Source organism: Oreochromis niloticus, unplaced genomic scaffold (genome assembly GCF_001858045.2).
Source record: "Oreochromis niloticus isolate F11D_XX unplaced genomic scaffold, O_niloticus_UMD_NMBU tig00006606_pilon_6612427-7070595, whole genome shotgun sequence".
In the NCBI taxonomy this organism is placed as follows: Eukaryota; Metazoa; Chordata; class Actinopteri; order Cichliformes; family Cichlidae; genus Oreochromis; species Oreochromis niloticus.
This window is the reverse complement of record NW_020328083.1, coordinates 228,866-240,839: the sequence shown is the minus strand read 5'-3', so window position 1 is coordinate 240,839 and position 11,974 is coordinate 228,866. Positions and strand designations below refer to the sequence as shown.

General features: G+C 35.1%; 1 protein-coding gene and 1 long non-coding RNA gene across 2 annotated transcripts in view; both read left to right on the top strand.

Moving 5' to 3' along the window:
- Positions 1-11,974, top strand: part of LOC112845291 (uncharacterized) — a 273,648-nt gene that overhangs the window by 129,971 nt on the left and 131,703 nt on the right. The window contains exons 5-7 of the mRNA XM_025904736.1: positions 775-854; positions 1,012-1,027; positions 1,107-1,198. Coding sequence (XP_025760521.1) covers positions 775-854; positions 1,012-1,027; positions 1,107-1,198 — 188 coding nt within the window. The remainder of the gene's footprint in view (positions 1-774; positions 855-1,011; positions 1,028-1,106; positions 1,199-11,974) is intronic.
- On the top strand, positions 2,086-3,159 carry LOC112845293 (uncharacterized). The gene is made up of 3 exons (XR_003218097.1): positions 2,086-2,394; positions 2,614-2,676; positions 2,788-3,159. It is a non-coding gene; the product is annotated as an uncharacterized LOC112845293 (long non-coding RNA).

Here is an 11,974-nt window from a genome sequence, read left to right as displayed (position 1 = left end):
TCTCACAAGGAGGTCTGTACCACTGCAGAGGAGGGAGAGGAGATCCAGTTTACTACACAGAGGACAGCCAAGAAGTTCAGATTAACACAACTGGTGAGTTTGGATTCAGCAACAATGTTGAATAGATTGAGGATTGTGGATTACCATGAAGGCCAAACAGCATTATATCTCATGGTAACCTCTTTGGCATTGTAATAATGTTCTTATTGGAAATGGTTGAACATGAACAGTCATGTAAAATGTGTCCAGAGAATCAGTGTCAGGAATGTGATCCAAGGAGGGGAGACTAGGTGGGATTATGAATGTGAAACAACCACTTTCAGCAAATCTCCAAATCAACATAAATTCACAATTAGTTCTGCAGCAATTCTACAAGTAACACTGCAAGTAGTGTAGAACAGGAGTCACAACATCAAACCACAGAGCAGAGTCATGCTGACAGTTTCTGACAGGAAACAGAAAATCTCAATGTAAACATCAGTTTTTGTTTCTTTATATTAAGATTTGACTGTTTGACATATTTATATAGTAAAAGTTTGTAAAGCAGATTTACTGAAGTCAACATTTTGTGTTCATTGTGGGGAATCAAGTCATTTAAACACAGCAGGAGTTGATTCAAAGTGATTTCTAGTCGAGGGAAAAAGATGAACTGGATATTTTTCAAGAGAATTTTTATACAATGATGTTATGAAATTTAAAATATAATTAAGGTTTATTGTTTATTTATTTATTTATTGTTGTTGCTGTTATGGCAGGATTTTCATCTCCTGTGTGGTTGATTGTTGGACTGGTTTGTGGAGTCTCTCTCATTATTATTCTCCTGCTCTTGTTGTATCGCTGCAGACAGTCCAAGTGTAAGAGCCTCTTCTTTTCATGCTGTATCAGAGAGTTTATTTACTACATGGACTTTAATTATTCACACACATACATGTATTCTGATCTCATGACACACAATAAAAATGGAACAATTCACATCACAAACATGTGTAACAACATTTGTCTCTTTCACAGATTCCTGCTTCACCAGGTTGGTAAAATACTTTTTATTATTATTTTAAACAAACATCAGTTACTTTTGAGTTTATTGTGTTTATTTCATGTTTTAGGTGGATCCAGTCTGAGAGTCACAGTCCGAGCTCCTCCACAAATCATGGAGTCAACCAGAATGAAACTCATGAATACAACTCTCTTCATCCTGGTCAGCACTTAAACCGATCTTTATTATCATTATTAATATTGACTTTTCATTCAGTCTCCATTAACATGAACATTTCTTAGGTTCAGTTTGTGCTCAGCAGTTTTTCAAAGAACATTTATTAAAATCCAGTTGGACAAACATCCAAATAACCAACTGACTACATGCACAAAAGATCAGAAACAAACAGGATTTTACAACCTGATTGTATCTTTAACTCGACTGAAAGAATCCACAAATGTTATTGTTTCATATCAGAACGACACAAACAGTAACACCATGATGGGTTCATGGTCTGAAAATATCTGATAGTCCTGGATTTGACTTAAACACAACTAATAAAAATCTTTCTTTGACTGATGACATTAAAATGAAACTCTGACTCTGGTTTCTTTTCATCTTCATGAAGGTGATGCTAACCTCTATGAATCCATCACACAAGAGGAAGACACTGGAACTGGTACAGTTCGTATTTAGAAAAGCTCAGAGCAGCTAGAGATGCAAGAAGCTTTTGATTGAGACTAACTGCATTTGATGTGTTTACAAATATTTTTATATTTCAGCAGATGAACCGCGAGACGTCACATACTCTGTTATTACACTTCAAAACTTTGGAAAGAAGAGTGAGTACACAAAATACTCTGTGGAGAATAAAATCTGGAAAAATTTTTAAGTGTTTAAAATGTTTTAATTATTGTCATTAACCTGATCATCTTAACAGGGAAGCATCATAAACCAGAGCAGAGTGATGTTTACTCTGAGGTGCAGACGGGAGCTGCAGGTACAGTCACAACAGTCTCATTCAGTGTTTGTACTTGAATGTGTCCTCACATCATTATATTGCAGGTAATTATAGGTCAACATGGAGTTTAATTATTCACTTACAAGCTTAGCTACTACATACGACCACTACACATCAGCAGAGTTGAATCTTATACACATCGAGGGCCGTTCAGAGTTTAGTGTAAGTTTGTCTGCTTCATATACAGAATGATATTGTTATTGTACAGTATGGTATTGTCCATCTATATGTCCCCAAACTAAATAGTTTCTCTCATGTTTTTACTCTGTAGTAATGTTCTTGTCATCATATCTGTGCTGAACAAATGTGTCCTGAGCTCTGACGTCTCTTTTAGAGGACAGTCTGATGTATGCTGAGGTCAAACAGCCCAAAAAAGAAAAAGCCAAGAAAAACAAAGGTGAGCAAAGTCTGCCATCATCTCCACTGAATATTGTTCAACATGTTTATCTGCTCTTAAAATGTCAATCGGTTTATTTTAATATTTATACTTATGTATTAACAATTCATCAGCTGATTAAAATCTATGATACTCAATTTTCTTTGCATTAGTGGAGACATCCAGTTTCCTCCTGGTTAATGATATTATTGTTTTCAATGATCTTCTCTTCATTCACAGGAAAATCAAGTCCTGCAGCTGATGCAGCAGTTTATTCTGAAGTCACATCAGGAAGCTCTCTCAGTAATTCTGCTGCCATGCAGGCTGATTTATTCTTCACATTATTAAATGTCTTCAGCTCATAATATCTTTACATGCTGGAAATCACTTTGTCTTTTTGTGCTTGTCTTACAGGTCAGTGAGGAGAGCTGTAGCAGCAAAGCCAAGAAGAAGCTTTTTATGAAGCCACTCTTGCTGCTCTGCTCCCCAAATATCAGACATGCTCAGCTTTATGTACAGTTACAATATTAAATCATTATATCAGACATAATGCTCTCTTTTAGTATAAAACAAATGCAGGTGTATTCATATTTAATATTCATGCTTTCTATATTCAGTTATATTTCATAAAGATTTTGTAATAAACCTTGAATGTATCTAACATGTTCCAACAGCAGTGAGAACAAAGTGTGAAATATGTGATCTTTAGTATCTGACAGCACAACTTAAAGTCAGTGTTTGCAGTGTTTCACAAGTAAATACTGATATGGGACCAACAAATACTTTAACTGTTTGTCTAAAGATCTCGTACATTATATAAATAAGAAATATATGATAGGCAGTGAATACATTTGAATATATGAATACATGTGTTTTATGTATCTATTTTGTCTCTGATCTTTTTATTCATCTATTGTTAGAAGGGAAAAAGTAAAATCTTTTTAAAGTTTAACTTTTAATGTTTATGTTTGATTTTTTTTCTGTATGAGATTATCCACAAACTAACAACACAAACACTTAAACAGTTTGCATCAGCGTTGTCATGGAAACCTGAAATAAACAGATGTGAGTATGATTTGCAAAGCGGTCACTAACAGTACAGAGCATGACAGCAGTCTGCATGTATCTGACACACAGGACTGTGAAGTAGAACATTTACAGAGAGAAGCTCTCTGTGTGCTGCTGTCACAGGATGCAGTCAAAGGAAAAGAGAACTTGTACATGTGGTAAATCAGCACGACTCAGAGAAGTAGCAGTATTATAATTCTCCATAACACTCACTTTTGAGCATTAACTGTTCACACAAGAATTTATTAATATGACACAAATATCAGAGCTAAAAATCCAGACCGGTTCAACAGAGAACAATACAGAAACAAAACATCTCTTTGACCCTGCAGAGTCTCATTCTTTAGTCACAGTAAGGTGGGATCCTGTCAGGAGGAGGGCACAGGTCAGGGTCCTGCTCAGTCAGGTGTATACTTAACCAGCTGGGTCGAGCTAGCTTGGAATTTTCCTCTGCAAAATCACCATAAACACTGCTGATCATGTGCTCTAATAACTCAACTGTATGTGCTGTAGATGGGTTTCCCTCTTCACTATCAATCATGCTCTTGTCTTATAAAGTAGGAGAGCAACAAGCACACTGGTGACTTTTTATTTTGTCCTGTCACCATTTGTAACTAATTTGTTGACTTTCAGTTATTTTAGTTTTCAATAAAATCTCATTTTAATCATGTTCTGATGTTATATGGTCTGAATGCAGTCCTGTGTTCCTGTTGATTTAATTAAGCGGTAAATGCAAAATTAACAGCATGTTTTATGATGTATTTAATCAATTATAAATGCAACAATGGGAGTGATATGTTTTGGGTTTTTTTGTAACTTTTATTTATCAAATACCAGACAGTTATAAAATACAAAGGTACATACAGAAAGGATAATCTCCCCCCAACCCTCCCCCTCTCCTGGTAATTGGAAAGTAAATATACTACAGAAAGATGTGTTAACCCACACACTTAAAAAAAATAAATAATTTAAAAAAAACAGCAAGGTGCTAGTGCTAATCCTTGTAAATTAATATTAATATTAATGGCTACTTGCTCCTCATTCCGAGTAAATACTAGAGTATCTTAAATGAAGTAATCTTTTGAGATTTGACAGCAACTGCCGGTAGAAACAGAAGAGTTTGTGCATGGTCGTATAATAGACTACAAAGAGATTTCTCTAGCTGGTAGTTTTTCTAAGTATTTAAGCAATGGTTTCCAGTGAACAAAGACTCTATCAGACGAGCCTCTGAGGGAAAATTTTATCTTCTTCACTTTTAGGAGTCCTAGAATGTCATGTAAGCAGTCTTTGATTGATGCCAAAATTCAGAAACTTGGGGCATGCCCAAAACATGTCAGTAAGGTTGCAAGGTGTCTGTGAGCATCTATTGCATTTGTCATCAAATTTGTCTGGGTAAAGTTTTGACAATTTTTCTTTACTGTAGTATAGTCTGTGGAGGACTTCAAATTGTATTAATCAAAGTCCTGCACCACTGGATGACGAATGAATGGCCCCTACAGCTCCCTCCCAGAACGACTCAGAGAAGCTCATGTGGAGTTCTGATTCCCATTTCATCTCAGCCCTGTGGAAACAGATTCACTGGGTGGAGAAACTAGTTTGTAAAGGTAAGCGATGTGGACCTTTAACAGGGTATTAGCTTTAAGAACCAAGTCTATTCGGCTGGGAGTTGGGATATGTGGGAATGAAGTTGAGTGGTTTTTTGCAAAATGTCGCAGCTGGAAATAGCGAAGAGAATCAGATTAAAGCGAGAAACAAATTGATCAAAACTTGCAAAAATACCATTTATGTATAAGTCACGCAGACTACAAAGTCCTTTATCTTCTAAAACAGAGAATCTTGAGTCCATCTTCGCTGGAGCGAATAACTGATTGTTGCAAATCGTGGTTGCTAGAGGGAGTGTGAGCCATCCGAAGTGGCGTCTTATTTGCCACCAAATTTTTAATGTTCCAGCAACAACTGGGTTGGAAGATAAGCTTAAAGAGTGTGACTGTAAGGCATCGCATGCTAAAGCACGTAACAACGAGGAGCAGGAGGCCACTTCGCTCTGGCACCAATTGGTTTGAGAGGACGTGCACCACGATAATATTTTATGCATGTTGGATGCCCAATAATAACTAATTAGATTGGGCAGCACTAATCCTGCTCTATCCCTATAGAGGAGCGAGCAACTAGCCCTTGGACGTTTGCCGGCCCAAATGAAAAATGATTTAGGAAGATAAATGGGCAAACACTGAAAAACATTTAGATATCTTGGTAATACGTTCATTTTTATAATTTGAATCCTACCAGCTCGGGACAGCGGTAAGTAGTTCCATCTTTGTAGATCAGACTTAACCTTTGTTGTTAGTAAGATTCTGTTCTCGCATTGTTCGCAGAGATGGTGTAATTGCAATGCCGAGACATTTGAACTCTGAGTTGGCTATTTTAAAGGGTGTAGTTGATGTAGGTATGTCTGCAGCCATTTGGTTAATAAGGAAGTATTCACTTTTGGAAATGTTAAGCTTGTATCCAGATAGGCGTCCAAAGGAGTCTAATACTGCCAAATGCAAGGGATATTTGATAAAGGATCATTAACATAGAGAAGCAAATCATCTGCATAAAGGGACACCTAATGTTTTAATGAGTGATATGTTTTAACAATATACAGGAACACATATGTGGAGTTCCAGATTACTTACAGATTTTTACTTAAATCTGACTCCCAATACTCCAAAGGACCTTCACAAATATACAAGTGATGAGTGTTAATAAATGTAATGTATAAAAAAGCAAAACATTGTCTCACATGGTTGATTTCATCATTTCATCATTGTGTCAGACATAAAATCTTAGGCTGCTGACACAACACCTTTATTCTGAAAGTGCCATCATAAACAGATGACAAATTACAGGAAAAGTGTGTCAGTGAGGTGTGTGTGCATCATGTGCCTCCAGAACAGCTTCAGTGTTTCTTGGCATTGATCGTAAAAGTATCTGAAAATCTGATCTAGGGATGAACAGCATTACTTTAGAAAAAAGCCACTTTTACTGACTCACAGTGACTTTTCCCTGATATAAATGGACCCTAACATGGCATCAAAGTCCCACAGGCCAACTACACCCTCAGGGTAGAGGTCAAAGGTCAGGATATACATGCTTGTCATGACGCCATTTACATAATTCTCATTCTGCACAAAAAAGCCTGAAGAATAGTTTGTTGTGATTTATTCAGATGCAGTTTAAGTGCTCCTAGCTTATATAGTTACACTTCAAACAGATTTACTCTATGAAGCACTCTTGCTGCATCCTCACCTGCTGGAGAAAAGGGACATTAGATTCATCTCCAAACCAGCACATGTGGGTATTAAATGAACTGAAAGAAGAAAAAAACATTAGAAAAATGGACAGTTAAACGTTTTTTTGCAGGGTGTCAATAATGGTGGTGTGAGAGGACTTTAGAGTTTTTAAAGGAAACAGAAATTCTGCAGCGACTCTGAGGCTGAAAGACAAACAGTATTTGGAGTCTGCTGTTACCATTCCAGCTGTGTAGGTGGCAGTAATACAACTTTATACTGGTTCTCAGCCACTAATGAAAAAGAAGAAGTGAACTTTTTACAGCTCTTCACAGCTTACTGTTATTAGTGTATTTGTGTTATTTGATCAGCAATAATTTAGTTTACTAACATCTTTGAAGTGTTATTAGTATTATTGCTTATTGTAATTATTGCTGTTATTAGTGTAATGGCTTTAGGACCCAGGGGATCAAAGGGAGGGATCAAAAAGGAAGTAGAGGCAGGTGCTCTTCTTCTTCTCTCCTTTGTTCTGATGTGAGAATGTGGACTCTGGTTGGGGTTTTGGAAGATTTGGATTTACAAATATTTGGAGTGTGAACATATTATGCTGAGAAGATCTGGTTGCATTTAAGTGATCACACTGTCCTTCAGCAGAGATTCAAGGTCTACACTGAATGTTTTTTAAGTTATATATTTAATTAACTTTGAAATGTATTTGATGTTTATTGCATTCTGTTTTTGTTGTTGTTGTTGTTGTTGTTGTTGTTGTTGTTGTTTTTTAGTAATGATTAAGAGGACATTAATGATGTTCCACAGCAAGCAGTTAGCTGAAGGTATTTGGCTGTAGTGTTTCACACTGTCAGGTATGCTAGGCTGCACATGTGATTGTATCACTGTTTTGTTGCCTCACTCTCTAGTTTGTTTTAGAGTAAGGGTCGAATTTTATTTTAAAAGTGATTCTTTCTTTATTCGGTTTGTCTTCATGTCACCTGGGCCAGGTGCAATATTAGCCAAGTAATATGCAATCCCTGAGTGGGGACTAACAGATCATAGGAATCGGCCTTGTGTAAGTGTTTATGATGCACTGATTTGCTGTGTCTAGTATTTTGTTCTCATTTGTTTCTTTTCTTTTCTTTTCTGTTCTGTTTGTTTCTTTATATTACGATTTGACTGTTTGACATATTTATATAGTAAAAGTTTGTAAAGCAGATTTACTGAAGTCAACATTTAAGAGGAAATTTTAAGGACTTGTGTCGATGTGTTCATTGTGGGGAGTCAACACATTTTAAGTTTCTTAATAATGAATTCTTGTTTGTTGTTACAGTAACTGTGTCAGGAGCTGACAGCTCTTCATCTCCTGTGTGGGTGACTGTTCGACTGGTTTATGGAGTCTCGCTCATTATTATTCTCCTGCTCTTGTTGTATCGCTGCAGAAGAACCAACAGTGAGACCTTTTCTTTTACTTACTACAAACACTTTATCATTCAAAGACACAAATGCATCATGAGGTCCATGTAAAAGCAAAAGTCTTATTTTACATTTTAATAAAGGTGCTGCTAATGAGCAGACGCTCAATCAGGATGAAGATCAGCAGCAAGTGTACTCCTCTCTTCTTCATGGTTAGTTTTTAATCTACATTCACATATTGTAATGCTATTTGCAACAAGACTGTACTTATTACATCTGCTGCAGATTTTAATATAAATGTTATTTGCAAGAATATTTGTGTTTAAATTAGTATCACAGACATGAGGTGACTGATTTTCTCTGACCTGCAGGTGATCGTTGTGTCTATGAGACAGTCAGAAGATGTGAAAACACTGAAAATGGTAAAGTTTACACTTTCATTAATATAGAGCTCGTAGAAGCTGGATGATTATACAATAACTGTGTTTAACATGAAAGTCAATCAGATTATTATTTCAGGTCCAGCAGAAGGTGATTACACCAATGTCACATCTGTGATTCAGCTCAAAGTCATTAACAAGACAAGTGAGTGCACAAAATGTGAGATTTGAAATGCAAAATATACATTGGTAATTATTCTCACTGATAATAAATGCATTTGTGGACAAAACAGAGGGAGTTTGTTTTGAAATGCTTTCATTTGATCACCTCAACAGGGCAACGTGGTGACCCAGAGGAGAGCTCTGACTACAATGATGACAACTCTCTTAAAAGTTCAGTTCAGTTCAGTTCATTTTTATTTCAAACATGTGCCTTCACAATCATTTCCAAATATCATTTCATTATTTGTTTGAAAAGGAGTAGGCAGAAGTAATTACTTATTTGTCCCTACCCCCTCAAGTTTTACCTCTCATTCTTTTAATTTTCTTTTAGTCTTAAATTAAACAAACAACATATGAAACAAAAGTACAGCAAAACAAAACAAAACATACATAAATCAAAAAAAAGAAATTAGCAAGCCCCACCACAGTATAGTTTCTTTTATATGAAAAATACAGAATGTGTATATTTGCATATTCATAAGTTATGGAAAAACAAACAAACCCAAAAAAAAAAACAACAACCAAGAACCACAATACCATTACCAGCAACATTACCGTCCTGGGTTAACCCCGTTTTCTTCATTCTTATACTTATTTAAAATTTGTTTTTTATATTTTACTTTAAACTGGCTTACGTTTTTACTTTCTTTTATTTCTTCTGTTAGACTGTTCCATAATTTAACTCCTGCAATTGAGAGAGACATAGTTCTTAAAGTTGTTCTAGCACTTTGTATTTTTAAATTCCATTTCCCTCTTAAGTTATACCCACCTTCTCTTTCTATGAACAATTTACAGATTTCTTTTGGAAGCAATTTATTTCTTACTTTATACATTATTTGCGCTGTTTTAAACTCCACCAAGTCTTTGAATTTAATAGCTTGCATTTTGACAAAGAGTGCATTTGTATGGTCCCTGTACCCCACATTATTTATTAATCTAATGGCCCTTTTCTGTATTATAGTTATTGTTTGTGTATTACCTTTGTATGTGTTTCCCCAAACCTCTACACAGTAGCTCATATATGGCAGTAGTAAAGCACAGTATAATATGTGCAGTGCTTTCTGATCCAACATATGCTTTGCTTTCCCCAGGATGGCAATGCCCCATGCCAGTTTCCCCCGAACATAAGTAATGTGTGGCTTCCAGCAGAGCTTGTGGTCAATGATCACACCAAGAAATTTTATTTCATTTACTCTTTCTAAATATACATTGTCAACACATATTTCTATTTTGATGTTTTTCTTTTGTTTTCCAAACAACATAAATTTGGTTTTATCTAGATTCAATGATAATTTATTTATATCAAACCACTTCTTTAATATTGTTAATTCCTGTGTGATCATCTCCAAAACCTGTGGCAATTCCACCCCTGAACACAGTATATTTGTGTCATCAGCAAATATTACAAACTTTAAAATCTCCGATACTCTGCAAATATCATTTAAGTACATAATAAACATTTTTGGACCCAATACTGAACCTTGAGGTACTCCACAAGCTATATCCATCAGATTAGATTTATATTCATTTATTTGTACATATTGTTGCCTATTCCCTACATAGCTTTTAAACCATTCCAAAACCACTCCCCTAAACCCATACTTTTCCAGTTTTTTTAATAAAATTTCATGATTAACAGTATCAAACGCCTTCTTTAAATCTAAGAAAATGCCGAGTGCATACCTCTTATTATCCATACATTCCGTTATCTTTTCCATTAAATCTATCAGTGCTAAAGCTGTTGATCTGTTACTTCTGAACCCATACTGACTATCTGTCAGTAATTCATATTTTTCCACAAAACTGTCAAATCTTTTTATGAAAAGTTTTTCCAGTATCTTAGAGAACTGGGAGAGTATTGACACTGGTCTATAGTTTGTAAAATGATGCCTTTCACCGGTTTTGTAAATGGGAATAACTTTAGCAACTTTCATTTTTTGTGGAAAAACCCCTTTTTGAAACGACAAGTTGAATATGTATTTTAATGGTTTTACAATCCCATCAATAACTGTCTTTACTGTTACCATATCAATATCATTCCAGTCTGTACTGGTTTTGTTCTTAAGTCCTCTAACTATGTCATAAATCTCTTTCTCTTCCACTGCTCTTAAAAACATTGAGCTACTATTCCTTTCAATATTTTCCCCAGTGTCCCTTTCTATTCCATCAACCTTTATTTCTTCTGCCAGTTTTGGCCCTATGTTTACGAAGAATTCATTAAAGCCATTTACTATCTCTTCCATGTTATTAATACTTCTTGTCCCTTCTATAAAGTACCCAGGGTAATCATTATTCCTTGATTCATTTTTGATTATACTGTTTAATACATTCCATATATCTCTTGTGTTATCTTTATTGTGTTCTAACCTTTTAATGAAATACTCTCTTTTACAGGATCTCATTATATTAGTTAATTTATTTTTGTAAGTTTTATACTTCCTTTCAGTTTCTATTGTTCTCTTTTTTATGAATTCTCGATATAGGGTATTCTTTTTTTTGCTGGCATTTTGTAGTCCTTTGGTCATCCATGGTCTTCCTGCATAGTTGTGTTTCCTATTGATTTCAATTACTGGGCAGTTTTTATCAAGTAATGTGTTAAATGTTCTTAAAAATCCTTCGTAAGCTTTATTAACTTCTGTTTGTTCATATACAATATTCCAATCTTGCTTTAAAAGTTCATTTCTAAGACAGTTTAATGTTTTCTCTGTTCTTATTCTTTTGTAAATAATCTTGTGTCCATCGCTGTTGACTTTATAATGGCAATTATAAGATGCAAAGACTGGTAAGTGGTCACTTATATCATTGATTAACAACCCACTTTTTATATTTCCTTCTATTATATTTGTAAATATATTATCTAATAGAGTTGCACAATGAGATGTTATTCTGGTCGGTCTTGTTATCAGTGGAAATAAACCCATGCTGTACATGGAATCAATAAATTCTTCTGTGCTCTTATTATGATTTGGATTCAATAAGTCAATATTAAAGTCCCCACAAATAAACATTCTTTTCTGATTTATATTTGTAAATAAGTCCTCCATTTTATCCGTAAATATCTCAATCTTAGATCCTGGTGTTCTATATAAACAACTGACAATTAGGTTTTTCCTTTTTTCCATACTTATTTCCACTGACAAACATTCCATCACGCCATCAATAACAGTCGTCATTCTTCCCATTCTTTCGTACTTTAGGTTTTTATCAATGTAAAGTGCCACCCCACCTCCTTTCTTGTTGATTCTGTCTAAA